The sequence below is a fragment of the Crocodylus porosus genome, unplaced genomic scaffold, assembly GCF_001723895.1.
Source record: "Crocodylus porosus isolate Cpor-Errol unplaced genomic scaffold, CroPor_comp1, whole genome shotgun sequence".
Lineage (NCBI taxonomy): Eukaryota > Metazoa > Chordata > Crocodylia > Crocodylidae > Crocodylus > Crocodylus porosus.
In genome coordinates, this window is record NW_017728912.1 from 28,779,978 (window position 1) to 28,795,257 (window position 15,280).

At 41.5% G+C, this 15,280-nt stretch overlaps 1 protein-coding gene across 11 annotated transcripts in view; it reads right to left on the reverse strand.

The window, feature by feature from the left end:
• Positions 1 to 15,280, reverse strand: part of ADGRL3 (adhesion G protein-coupled receptor L3) — an 864,517-nt gene that overhangs the window by 466,949 nt on the left and 382,288 nt on the right. For all 11 annotated transcript variants that reach the window (XM_019534224.1, XM_019534215.1, XM_019534217.1 and 8 more), the window contains one exon: positions 6,593 to 6,806. In XM_019534224.1, coding sequence (XP_019389769.1) covers positions 6,593 to 6,806 — 214 coding nt within the window. The remainder of the gene's footprint in view (positions 1 to 6,592; positions 6,807 to 15,280) is intronic.

The window sequence follows — 15,280 nt, forward strand, 5'->3', positions numbered from 1 at the left end:
ATTTACAAAAATGAGCAGAGCCTTGGCAGTCTCTGGAAACTGAGCAAATGCACTCAGGATATATGAATGGGGGTGTTTTCATCAAATGGGGCATTCAGTGTCTGAGTCAGAGGTGATGACAGTATCTAAGAAGGGCGCTGTGTTCTGAGAAATATGTCATTAACTTTGTAGAGCATGACACAACTGTGCTACACTTTAGCTGAAGTCTGCTAATTCAGCCTCAGCGGAGATGTGGTTGTCATCAAGGTACAAGAAAGAGTCTGCAGATCTGGGGCCTAATCCTGACCTTGCCACACAATTCCTGTATGAATTAAGACCAGCCACTTGACAAAGATGCCTCCAGCTAAACACCCAATACTGAAGCACTTCACATCAGTAGACACCTTCATGAACTTGAACCTTGCTGCCCTGCAGTTATTCCAGCTGTAAAACGAGGAGAACAATACTATTCTACTACACAAGGGATGCTGAGTCCATTGATATCTGAAAAATATTTTGAAAGCTGCAGGTGAAAAAGATCTGTTATAAGATACAAGTCATCATTGTTACTATGACGAGCAACAACACATGAATTTGGGGCTGTGCTATCTTTTCAAAACCAATCAAGGATAGTAATAAAATAGACCCTTCTCCCCTCAGCACCCTCTTCCCCACCCTGGCAGCCAAGCTGTCAGAAGAGGGCAAATCTCTGCTATGCAACACAGGCTATCGCAAACAGGCTCTGTGTGACCATTCTCTCCTGCATATTGGTGAGTACCCTCAAATACCTTTTCTTGAAGGTGCTCTTCATCTCCCAGAAGCAGGCTCTGTGCCACAGTCACAGATCAGTCTGGGAATCTTTCAGTGGACAAAATTTTTACCCCTCCGATTCAGGCTGACTAGTTCTAGTCCTGAGCAGTCATCGTTACCAGTAAAAAGAGTGACAACCCCATCCTAACAAATTAGCCATATACCCCAAAATAACCAGCCCAATTAGCAGATGATTTGCTGGATAACTCACCATTACTTGCAGGTGGTGGCTTTTAGAAAGAAGCCTGAGAACTCACCAGTCTGTCTGTGCACAGCCCTCGTAGGGATCAGGCTGAACTGCAAAGCCCCCAACCTTACCCTATCCCAGAGGACTGCAGAAGTGCAAATGGCCCCCCAGGAGGGTATATAGAGCAAGACAGAGAACAGGTAGTCAAACATTGTGCAGAATATGCTCCACTTCTCCAAGAGGGAGAGCTGCTAAGCATCCCTGCAGGCACTGCCTGTGCCTGTATCTCCAGTGCCATCCCTGGGGTGGGAACAGCTCTGTTCAACCCTCCCAGTGCCAGACCATTCAACATTATTTTTTGTCAGTAACCCTGAGAATGCCAGGCATTCTGAATCTGTGTAAAATACTGCAGTGTAATCCTGCAATAAAATGGGGAGATCCTGTGATAGGACCCTGGACAATTTTTCCCCTTTGCTAGCAGGTCCTTTGGACAGGACAGGCAGTAAGAGAGTGTTAAAAAGGCAGGGAGTTCTGCTTTGACTTTTAAAATCAGCTGTTAAAAGCCTGCAAATCCTTCCTTTGGTCCTCTGTTAGACCTACTGGTTCCATCTCATTATAACCCCCGGGTGAGAAGGGCACATGGTGCCTAAAATGCAGAAGGATCCCAGGAGCCCAAACAGGGAAATATTGAACTCACCTTCATTTGAAGCAAGATGGAGAGAAGGAAGGAAAAGGAAAAAGGAAGGAATCAGTACTTCTGTATAATTTCTTACATTACTGTTTCCCTGAGCTCTGGACTACAGTATACAAGCTCACAGGCTAGAAGACAGGCAAAACACTGTTACAAAATGGGTTTGTTTCATTAAGAATTTAAAAAATGGGGGAGGGAGGCACAATATTAAATCCTACAAATATCTGCATTACATATGAAATTGTGAACTTGGCACTTCCTTGCTTCCATTTTCTTTGATCCAGCAGCATGCTTAGGTAGTCTCTGATGGACCAGACTGTCCATATACAGCAAAGCACTTCAGTATGTGATTATCATTAAGCATTCACTTATGAGCTTTCCTGAATAAGTCTGGATATAAGCATGAAGTTAAGCGCTTGCCTGAATTCACGTCATAAGTATGTGTGTAACTTTTAATTAGGCTTGGCAGAATTAAACTTTTATTTTAAACATCAATAAATGTCAATTTCATCTCACACTCACAGACTGACAAAAAATATTTATATTGTTAATAATTGACATTTATAGAAAGGGGATTTTTAAGGGAGCATGTGACAACAGTGGGAGCAGCACTGTGCTGTCTGTAATTTGGACTGCAACCTCCAGAAACCACAAGGGACTGGGAACAAAGGAAGAAGTGACAAAGCAAATGCAAGAGATATGGGCAAGTGGATCTGGGAATGATGGCAGGTCTTCTGCTCAGTGTAGGTGGCAGTCCTACATCCCCCATTCCCCTAATTTCTTGCAATCCTGAAAATTTAAGTGGATAAAAATAAAAACAAATGCTTAAAAATAAACATCAATATTATCTGTCAAAAATATTAAAAAATAAAAATCTAGTTCTGCCAAGCCTACTTTTAACATATGGACAGCCCCATTGGCATCAAAGGGACTTTTCTAGCAAAAAGCACCTAGAAAAATCAAGAGAAAGGACTCAAATAATTTTATCTATTTAAGTGCTGGAAGAGGGGTTAATAAAATAATTTGCAATACATGCTATAAAGGCAAAGCCAATTTACATGAAAAAGTTAAATGCTGCTTTCCAATTGGTCTTAATCATTCTTCAGATGGGTGATGTGTTAATTTTGTGGCACAGTAAAATCTCCTTTGGTAGAGTGCATTCTCTTTCTGATGGGGACAGCTAGAAGTCAATCATTTGCAATAGTCCTGACAAAAGACAGTTCTCCAAAGCAAACACTCTATGAAATACATTTTTCTCTAATTATATCAGATAAACTTCTGCCCGTAATACCTACTTTCCCAGTTTTTATGGGCATCTGTTGCTTTAATACTGGAAAGAGGAGCTGGCCAGTTTAGAAACGAGAGAGGCCACAGAGATTCAATTTCCTATAAAATAGTTCCCCACAAGCTGTTTAAACTTTCCTTAGTTAAAGCAATACTCTGAAGGTTTTTGAGATTTTCAGTGCAATACTTACAGTAAAAACTGCCTGTGTTTTTACTGCCCAGAGGGCTCTGCAAACACATCAGCAGATTTATGCCTTTCCCTTCCAAAATAACCCCATGTTCCCGGCTGCAAAATTAATTTAAATAAACATATAGAAGAAAGGAACAGACTCACTTGGATAGTTTTTTGAGTAATCTCTAATATCTACCATAAATCTGCTCCCTCACAACTCCTACTCACACACTAACACTTTGATCACACACACATACACACCCTCTTCTCTTTCATACCACATGCAATCCCTAACTATACAATAATACGTAATCTGGTGCACAGAGTTGCTGGTGACAAAGTGCTTAAAGTCTGGCAATTTACTACAAACCTGCAATGGGGGTTCTGTGTTTATGCATGTAATGCCTAATTGATGAGTGACTGAGAAATACGTGTAGTGATCGTTCTTTATCTTTTGATGTGCATAGTGCTTGGACTACAGCATGGGATTCACTGTCACTTGGATTCTGGTTTCCAGAAAAGATTTGATTATTAGCGAAACCAAAGTTGTTATATTAAAACCCGCATTCTTCTGTGAATACAGTACAAATATTGTTGAATCGATTAATTTGGCACTCAGGGCATTGGTAAAAACACTTATGTATCATCACCAACATACTTTTAGGTGAAAAATGGCCATGTTAGTGATGCTGCAGCCACCCCACTTGTCAGTCTTCCCATCTTTTCAGAGGTTCAGATGCAAACTGTATACAGAGCTGAAAACAGGCAGACTGGAATGCAGTCAGGGAATGTATTTAGTTCTAATGGTTTTCTTTTTAAAAGGTTTCAGCTGTTTGAATTAATAGCGATTAAAAGGAGGGGGGAAAAAAAAGAGAGAGACTCATCCAAAATTGTCAAGCTCCTCTCTCCTTTCCACTCCCCACAACCCTTACTCCCCAGCCTACCAGCTCAGGTCCTCACTGAAAAGAAGGTTTTGTTTTCCTGGAATTTAACAGCAGCAAGTTAAAAAAGTGATTTTTACCCTTGTTGATGAAAAGTCCATTACAATTGTAAATGGAAGAAGGGGCTACAACTTACTGAGTCTCCTTTATGACTTCAATGGGCTCTGGCCAAGCTCTAAAGGCATTCACATTTATTGAGGAAGGGCCTCTGTGCTCCCTTTGAGAAGTTTCCCATTTTATCTTCCCCACCCTACCAGCACCACATGACTACCAAAGACCACACTTCCCCCGATCCTAGTAAGAAGACCAGGATGGTTTGCTCTAAACATCCAACAGTACAACTGCTCTGCCAGTCAAAGGAGTCTACATAAGAACATGAGAAATGCCATTTACTGAGTCAGATCAATAGTCCATCTTGTCCAGTATCCTATGTCATGCAGTCACCAGAAAAAAGACTCTGGCTGGGAGGACTCCCAAGGACTGCAGGGTCACTTTCCTGTCCCTCATTTGCTCATGTTTCCAGGCAGAGTTTCACTGGACTTGTCTGAGGGCTAGTGGGCATTTTCCAATAGGCTCTGCTTGGTGTATCCACTCAGTGCACTCGTTCTAAACCTCTGACCTCCACTCCCGTCCCTGGTATGTTTTCAGTTTCTCCAAGGAACCAGTTGTTATGTCTTTAGTGGCCTCCCTCTTAAGGGAGGCTAATAGTATTATTTGGTGAGCCTAGGCTCATGCCCAATGGCATAACAAACGAGTTTGTCTCTCACAGGGGCAGTAAGCAAAAATGCTGAAGGGGAAAATGACCTGGGTATGACCAGGATCCCCCACCCTAGTGTTCCTCTCTCACTTGCAGCCTCCAGCGTTTTAAGAAGGCTGCTAAACTGGAGTTTGTAACAGCAATAAGAACTAGAGGCAGCAAACAAATTGCAGTTTCACCAAAGCACTGTAGGCACATGATTACCACTTGCACCGGGTACTGACTCAAAAATGTAGTATTTCATTCAGGACTTGCCCCATGGAGAACAAAGCAGGCTTTCTGCACACAAGCATGAGGAAAAGGAAGCACAAACTTCGGTAGAAACTACCACAGACAAATAAAAAACAACAAGACTCACTAATCTGTGATAGTCCTTAGAGCGGACAGTGTGGCTTTATTCTGCCAATATGCAGAGGATTAAGGGCTTTTATTCAAAGCTATTAATGATCTCAACAGGAGAATTATGATAATTCCCCTAAAACCAGGTCAAGTCCAAGGGACCAGCTGATGTAACGGTGCAACCGTTGCTATTTATTTTAGGAATGGAACCAACCAAATCCTACAAATATCTCAACAAAAAGCTACACAGACACTTTTGTCTTATATTTTGTTAAAGAGCCTTTAGTCCACATGTGGCAATGACAGAGGTTGTTAATAGATCACTCAGGTGGTAATTTCAATGTTAAACCCTCAAAACATCTCTAAGTAAAGCTAAAAAATATGCTATGTTTAAGTATCAAAGACAAATTAAAATTCCATTTTAAATTGTGGTTCTCATGCTATTTCATTTAAGAGAAAAGAAAGACAGAAGTGCATTACAGTGAGCAAGAGCCAAGATGCTCCATTAAAATATCATGTTACTATAATTGTTAAGTGATATATGAACCCTGTTGTCATCACTTCAATTAGCCATACTTTGCCTATGTTAATATTGTGAATACAACATCCAATGCTGATTCTATTACTACTTAATTAATATAAATATATTTAATGATTAGGTATGTGTTGTTAAGAACTACATAAAATGTGATTAACTGATCAGGAACCACAACGTATTAATCCTCCACACATTTTGTTAATAAATTATTTTTGCAACCAGGCTAAACATCAATTGGATTAAACATTTAGGCCCTGACCTAGCAATAATCTTTGAGAAATGGACCTCTACATGGCCTCAATGAAGTCATGCAAAAGCAGAAGCAGCACATCAAAATTAGCTGGTATTATGAATGTTATCTTAACAACTTTTCCAAAATAGGATAAACCAACTCTCCTTGAATGGGAATGTAGCTTCTTACTAGTTTCTCCATAAAATTAACAAGCATCACAAACAGTGAATAACTGAGATCTTCCCTTTATTACTTAAGAAAAATAAAATGCTATTCCTATCGGTGAAAATGTTGACTGATGACATCAATTTTACTGTCTTTCTAACACAACATGAGAGAAAGAAAAGGAGCACAAGAAAAGAGGACTCTTATTTGTTAATTAAGTAGGGCCTGAATATTCAAAATTGTGACAGCAATAAATACTATCAGGGTGACCTATTAACAGTACCCACTACAAATACTTGTTATACTGTGTGGGTCTAGATCCTAACACACTTTGGCAAATGCTCATTTTAGAAAATTTGGACATTGCACTGTACAAGACTCTTTTCTCTCTCAACTTCAAGTACCTGTATAATCTCATGCAAAGACACAGAAAAACGGATATGTATGTAGTGGATTAGAAAAAAAAGTCAGCAAACAAAGCACATTAAATACCATACCTCTGAGTCATAATCTTATAGGCATCTGGTAGATAACAGCGGATATTCTCCATCTGAGCAGGATCAGAGTCACAGATTTTATCATCAGTCCTACCATAGTTGGCACTTTCAATCATGATGACATCTGTTCCTGGGCAGCGAAGTTCTATTGGATAGCTCTCACAGGATAGTTCTCTTCGAACCACAGCCATGGGGACTGGGGCACGACTGAAAGCTGGAGAGAATAAAACAATAAATATTTCTTCAACACAGAGAAGAGAATACAAGAATAAAAGCAGAATTACTCTTGGAGGGTGGGGGGAGTGGATATACTGATTATCAAGACTGTTTGTAAAGCTGTCCTTGAAGCACAGTGGACACATCATTCAAGCAGGACTTCGGAGAGATTCAGCCTATTCCCAGCTATGTTACTGATCTCCTAGGTGACATTGGGCAGGTTGCTTTCCCTCCTGGTACCCTGGTTTCCCCACCCAAGAAATGGAAATAATACCACAAGCCTTCTTTGTAAAGTGTTTTGGGATCTCCTAAGAATAGAAGCCATATACAGTAGCTAAGAAATATACTGTTTTTATTACCTTCCTCATGCAAAAATGTTTCACAGGTATGTTAGGTTCTACACTTCACTGAAGTCACATTTTAGTCTTCCTGACCAAGTGGGGAACTTCACTCTCAATACTGCACTGTGCATCTCCCATGGAATTATTTGCAGTCATAAGAACTTGCCTCAGGGTCCTTGGACAATATTTTTCCAACAAGCTCCCACAGTTTTAAGCACTGTGCCACGACTCAGATAAGTACTGCCATCCACTCCAGAGTTACCATCATTGCTGGGATATTCTATGTACACACAGCCAAGGCTTACAAAAACAGGTGCCTAAGTATAGGCCAATACTCTTTATACTGGGATTTGTTCACAGTGTCAGTGTTTCTGGAAATTAGATCAACCATCCGAGTAGGGGGTTGGACTGGATGACCTTCTAAGGGCCCTTCCAACCCTAACTTGCTATGATTCTATGTCTATATGTAGACTTATAAGTTTACATTTGGGTGCAACCATTTGGAAATCTTGGCCACAGTTTGAAAAACATTTAAACATACGTTGAGGGCTTGCCCCATTGCTTAGATATTACTACACAGTCAATGCCCCTGTCACCTCCTGGTAGGATTCAAAATCAGAAACAAAATCTGCCCTGTGTTGAAGTCAGTGGGAGTTTTAATGTCAAGTTAAGTGGAATCTGAGTACAGCAAACACTGAACAATTTTGAAAACTCCTGCCCCAGAGCACTTAGCCCTGGCACTGCATTTTTCAGGATATGAATGACCATAGGAATCTGGGTGCTTTTGGCTGTGCTTGGAGAACTGTGCTATGTGTCAGGTTGTTGTTTGTGGAACACATCCTGTGTGACCTTCCTGTCTGTGGGTCACTGCATTATATCACATGATATGCTTTACATTGTAAAAGTCTCTTTGTATTTCCCTTGCATTCTTGTTCTGATTAGGTTTCTTCCATACGAACAGGAACCTCAGCAGCTCAGGGAGCAGCAGCCTTTTTCTTTCTCAATGACAGACTAGCTCTCTCATCCATACAGGAAACCGTATTCCTCTCCCCAGCCGCAAACACTAGCCCCTGCAACTGACTGACTAGCAAGCAGAGGCCAAGTATATTATATTAATTTTGTAAATCCTTGTGTTATTGTAAACTGTCTTGTTATCAATTTGTACTTTGGCTCAAGTAAATCTATCCCACTGGTTATTAGTTTGTAGGGATTACTCCAGGATCAGAGTTCAACTGCTGCATCAGAGAAGAGGTCAAATCATCATGAGCTGCTGGAAGAGGCCTGCCTGTTCCTTCTGTGATTTCCCCACTTTCTATTCTTTTTTGGATTTCAGCACACACAATAAGTAGCACACAACCAGTTTGACACAAGGAATGTTGCATAGCTTGGGTGACAGTAGCATTAGGTCTGAAAGAACACCCTGCTTTCTAGAATAATGTGCTAAAAGCAAGAGAGGAAGCTTTCATGTCTGCATCTATTTCCTTCAGCGTTCCTATTTCCACAGGTGGCCAGAGAGGTTCTGTAGCAGAACTGCATGTTCTGGAAAGAGTTGTGGTAAGTCCCCATGGGAGCAGTTTTTAATACCTATTACTGACTGCTTGAGCAGACTGGCTGAACTGCAGACGGAAGCCTTCTGGCAGTTTTTGGCATGGACTGGGGATCCAGTTCACCCCCTCCTATCACCATGTGCTCAGAGAATGCTTCTCCGATGCCAGAGATAGCGGCAAGATGAAGCTCCAATCAACATAAAGCTATTTATGGCCGGGCTTTGGAGCTGTGTTTCTTGGCCAGCTCCCTGGGCAATCTGTATTCTTCTCCTGGGGTAGATAGTAGCCATCTGTGTTTTATGCAAAACAAATGAGGAAGCTTGAAAAGGCAAGGGATGTCTCTGCCCCATTTCGGAGGGGGGCCTTGGCATACCCATGGACATTAGCAGTTTAAAAGGCATAATCTATTCCTTTGCAAACACCCCAGCAAAGAGTTTTACACTGCATATTTTGCAAACAGTGGTTCAGCTTTTGACTTCTATGCCCATCTTGAAGGGGTTTGGGGCCATAAACCCATGTTGTCAAAACAAAAATTGGTATTAAAAATATAATCACAAGGGAATACCAAATTTAAGCAAATGGAAATTACTTGATCAAGCACTGGGTTATGCAAACATGGCACATTTGCCAAAGAGTGTATAGTGTTGAACCCAGCATGTATAGCAGCTGTTGGGAGTTATTATTCATCATACACTTTTGTTAAATCAGTTTATCTATGGTTTATCAGAGGTTTACCTATGGTTATGAAGACTGACAATGTTGTCCTAACCCTATGTTAACTCTGTCGGCAGTAACAGTGCAACATTTGAGGCTCACATTGGAGGATTTGTTTTTAAAAGTTAATAGGAATGTTCAGAGGATAAATAGAAAGCAGCAATGCTAGTTTTTGAAATAAGTAATAGAGTACATTTCAGTTTCTTACATATAACACAAGATATACAAGGAAGCTGAAGACTTTATGGCCTTGATCTCCTGGAACTCCATAAAGTTAATCCTCAATAAGGTGCCTTCAAGGAGGCATTTCCATTTTACCTCCCATTAATGGACAATATAACACCATCCTATTATGTACTAGACCAGGCTTAAGTATTTCCTAACATGATTTTTGATGGATTTGAAAATTTTAGGATATCACCTATTCAAGCAATGATTTCTTAGGAATTTCAGGGCTCACGCTCACAAAGACCATGTTAGTTTCTAGATACCACATTGTGGCACCTGGGATACAGCAGTTATGCCCTAGGTTTCCTCCATATAACCTACCGCCACTGAGCCACAGTTTACCCACTCTCATAAGCAAACCACACATCTTTTTAATCACCACTCCCCCTCACACAGATCTTTATTTTGGCTCTGAACTAAACAACCTGATTGTCATTTTAATACCAGTGAGTCTTCAAGGCTTTTGAAAGTTAGGTACCTTATTAGGAGCTTAACTGAAAATGTCAGAGCTTAACTTTATTTTTGAAAACTTGGTCTTAAACACTTGAGGAAGAGAATTCAGCAATAAGAGCCTACTATCTCTTAGAGAATGAATGTTGTATCTTATTAACCACCCCTTGTTTCATTTCAGTTTGCTGACACCACTGTAATGAGATGGGATGACAATTGTAGTCATGTAACTACCTGTATGCAATGGCACTCCATGCCCCCAAAATTACACGAGGCAAAGCAACAGTTGAATGTGAGACAGTAACAGGTAATGACAGATTTTAGCGAGGCAATTTAGAACTTCTTTTTCTTTGTTAATTTTAGGAGTTGGAAAATTAACCAAGTCATCAAAACCTTGTGCTCTTTTTTTTTTCCTTCTCACTTTTGACCTCAGAACATAATTACCTCTTGTCTTGCCTGCAGGGCATTGGCTTGTCGTTATCACTATGTGCTTAATCAAATGCTAAAATAGCCTTTAAATTATGTGTATTCTTGGTTGCTACAGACTTGTTGAGCTTCGTTAGAGTTACAAGCACGATGACAGCAGATGTACTTTTAAAGAAAGTGTGGGCTGATGCTCTTAATTAGGTTCCATGTGTAATTTTCCCAGCACAAGCTTCTGGACTAGATTTTCAAAGTGAAGTTTAAGTGTACATTTAAGAGCAATGATGCAGAAAGCTGTACATACACATAAAGATTATTTTCACAGGCCCTCTACTACTGAAAATACAGCAGTCAGATTTCACACTTAAGTATTTGGATTACTTCTCTCAAACAAAAATGTAATGCATCATTTCCCCCCCCCTACAAAATTCAGAAGTACAAATTCACACCTTCCCCAAGTTAAACATGAGCTCAAGTGCTTTCCAAAATCAGCATCCCAATTAGAATACTTCCTTCTTTCTGCTAAAGAGTATCAGCATCTTCACTGCAATGTGCAAACATAATTCTGAGGGCTTCCTTTCCCTTCCTTTAGCCCAAACCCAACCAAGCTGTTGTTCTTAACAATTCAGTGGCAAGTGTTGAAGTGATCACTTTAAGGATAAGAACAACCAATATTTGTTCAATTTAAAATGTTTCCTCCTCCTCTAAACACCTTTAATTGTTCACAAATAGTAATTCTGACTTGCCAAACCCATGCCTCTGAAATACAAGGGTAGATAGAAATGCCCCACCCTTCCCCTGACTTTCCCCATGTAGGATGATAATAAAGACAATTGGAATCCCATAGGCTTCTTATATATTATACTGTAATGAGGTAGAAAAAAACCCACCTTTGGTTCCTGAGCAAGAAAAATAAAAACAGAAAGAGGAGCTTGTGCCAACCTCACACTGCAACATATGCCAGCAATATCAGTATTAGCTTCCTTTGAAGGCTGGCATTTCAGCGTAATATACACATACAAAAGGAAGGGCTCACGACTGCATTACTCCAATTTTACACTGGCATGATTTCATTGATGGAGCTATTTCAGCATAAAACTGCAGAAACAGAAAATTCATCTCTAACTCTAGTACTTCAGGAGACCAGGCGTTAAAAGTATGCAGAGATTGAAATGTGAAGCAGTAACAAGAGGACATGCCAAATGGTGTCTTGTGAACCGCTATGGCTGGAAATGCATGCAGCAAACCACTGGGAAACCATACCCACCCACCACCAGCATCCACAGTTTAAAAGTTACCTAGTCAGACTCCCACAACCACAAGGCTGGCTTTCAAAAAGAAAATTCATTAGGTTTGACTATAGATTTAAAGCCTGGGCTTAAAGGTAAATGTGCTTACTTGCACTGTGAATTCGAGCCTGAGACTCACAGTGCTGAGAGCACCAGCATTGCTGTTGCTACATGCAGGTACAATACCTAACACAGGGGCTCTGATTTCAGCCAGTGCCTTGAAGCATGGCCCTTGCATTAACAACTGTAGGAAAAAGGTCCAAAATGTATTTAGTCACATCAGGTGTTATGGCACTCTTTGGCTTTTTTTGTGGTGGCCTGGGAATGTCAGTAATGATTCCTGGACTTCAAACCACCAGTTTTTACTTCCGTCTGTTAACCGGAATGGACCATGTAAACCTTAGCCTGTTTTTTCTGTGCCCAGATAAAATGGATTCTGTCTGCTCCCCTGCCAAGGACAAATATGCTCTGCTCTCTGTAATTTATCTATAGCAGTCTGAGGCAATATATGGGCATTGCTGCATCTTTAACAGAGGAGCCCAAAAGCTGCTGCTGTGTTACTGGAGTGTCGGCAGGGTCTGAGAGACGGCTGAGGACACAGGCTGCCCAAAGCTGCAGTCTGACTGCCCAGCTGAACCTCAGTGATCATGCAAGAGCCATACATCAGCCCCCAGTGGCAAGCAGCTGGGACCTCATTATGATGTTGTGCAAAAACTCCTTATGTTAAATGGATGAGGGGAGTGGGTAGATGTGGCAACAGGATTTGTAAAGCAAAGCAGTTATGGAGCAGGAGTGGAAGAAGAATAAAAAGGGTCAACTGCTAAAGGCAGACTTTATTGAGGAAAAGGAAGACACAGATTCATTGGGTGTGGGGGACAGAGAAAGAGGAGGAACAGAGACAGAGAAAGAGAGAGAAAGAATTAGAAAAAGTCAAAGGAATAAATATGTTCCCAAAAGGTGGAGAGAAGTGTTTATGGTTCTTTCCAGCTTATTTATTTAGGAAACAGGATATATCTTGTAAATCCCAACCCCTACGGGGCTTCAAAACTCTGTGTCCAAATCCTTAGATGACACCAATACCTATATTATCCACTGACTTCAGCAGGTCTACACTGATTTGACACCCGATGCTGGAGATCTACAATGGGCTCCCCTCCCCTCCCACTGATGTTTAAAATGAACAGTCATAGGCTGATGGCAACTCTGGAGGACACTTCCATATCCATTATTGTTGTTCTTGGGTGTATACAGTCATTCAGGGGAGGGGAAGGAGCAATTTGGGGGAGGTTAGATAGTGTTAAAAATGGTCACCTGATCCAATTCAGTTTGCCCAGGTGTGGACCTTACATTTAGTTCCCTAGTTAGGTCTATCTAAATGCAAACTGTACAGGAGTTCCAGGAAGGTTAGATTGGTCTAAAAATGGCCAACCTAATCCAAGTTAACCTTACCTCATAGGAAGTCTAACTTAGATCAGGCTGGCCATTTTTAGACTGATCTAACTTTCCCAAACTTCTGTACCATTCACATTTTGATGGACCGCAGGGCTGGGGTCAATAGTTGGGCTGTGAACTGTACACAAGTTAGGAAAGTTAGATCAGTCTAGAAACAGCCAACCTGATCTAAGTTAGACTGCCTTAAATCAGGTCACCCATTTTTAGTTCACTTCTGATACCAGTTTTATCAAAGTTCATGGATGCCAGGAACGGAAGAAGTAAGTCCCAGCAGAGGGAGGGGACCCACCAACCCCCCTGGACCCTGCCTGCTCCCCCAGCCCCCCCTGATTTCCCCATCACCTGTCCCCCGATCCCTCCCGCAGATCCTGCATGCCCCGCAATCCCCAGCGAGCTTTCTTGCCCCCTGATCTCCTCAATCCCTGCCACTAGCCCCCCTATCCTTACTTACCTTATGTTTAACTTGATCTAACCTCCCTGAATATCTGTACCCAACCTTTATTAACAATATTACCCACTATGTGCTAAGTGCTTTCCAAACACTTACAGAAGATGGTATCTGCCCCAGACACCTCCCAGTATGAGGACAAACCTGTACAGAGAAGAGAAAGGAAAGTGCAATATGCCATTTTCATATGAATCAGCTTGATTCACCATAGGCAAATGGCCTAAGTGGACAAATACAGGGAGGATGAGCCTCTGACTGTCAGCTGCAGGGAATCATAACACACATAGACACTAGGTCTGTGTGAATCAGCTAGTATACTCTTTGGATTTGGATTTGGCTGATTCAGACCTTTTTATTGGTCCCCCCATTCTATTAGGATTTGGAGATTCAGCTGCTGAATCATGCTAAATCTCCTCCGAATTAAATGAGCAACCAAAGCTTCGCACAGCCCTAACAGCCACTGCATGGAAGAAAGCCTAGAGGAGAGAGCATGCGGTCCTTGTGAGAGCAGGCAGGCAATGCTAGAAACTGGGAGGAGGGAGGGAAGCAGAGACAACAAGAAGCTCAAATAGCAGGATGAAGCAGAATTCTTTGAAGATGATGACAAGCAACTTAGAAGGCCACTTGTGCTCTTCTCATATGGTTAAAGCATGTGTCAATCATCTACTAAAGCACAGCCCTTCCAGGCTTATTGCTATAGGAGGTGACCCTGGTAGCAGCAGCACTTCTGTCTTTCAGGAGAATAGCCGGTCACAGTACCCTTAATTCCTAACTAATGGCACTTAGAGAATGTTTTACATCAAAGCACTGTACAAGCATTGACTAAAGCACACCACAATCATGTGAACTAGGGATTGAGCTGTCACTCATGCTGTAAAAAGGGGGAAATTTGCTCAAAAAGAAGGTGGGGCAGGAGGCCAAGGTTATACGTACAGTCAGTGCCCAAAACAGATTTATGACTAGAACCAGTCAGGAGCTGCTTAACAAAACTGTTTTTAATATGAAAAATATTTATTAGCTAAAAGCAAAACTCTCCGAGAAATTCACCAGCTTCAACCAAACTTGAATTGGGAAGAGATGCTCAGGGCCAAGATGGAATTTCTGGTCAAAACAGGAAGCAGAGAAAGAGAGAGACCCTTTTCAGAGAGCCAGCAGCTTGAGGGTCAGGGTACTCACTGTGATCATACAGCCTGCTCCAAATCAGGACCTTGATCCGCCTACATCTCAAGTAAGTATCCTAACTGCAAGGCTCCACAGTCACACATGATGGCTGCAGATAGGTGCTTGCATTGTAAGCTTGTATGTGATGATAGAGACAGAGCAGTAGAGAGCAGTGAACAGAACAGGATGTTCTTTGTTGGGGTTCATGGGTGCATGTACTAACCTGACAGTAGTGCTGCTGAGAAGGAGCTGGGGGGTCACAGTATATTACAAACACAAAAGCTCACAATGCAATGCTGCTGCCAGAACAAAAAATGTAATTTGAAGATACATTAACATAAGCAAGGAACAGGAGGCAATAATGCCACTCTACCCTGTACTGGTCATGCTTTACCTGGAGGACTCTATCCTGTATTGTG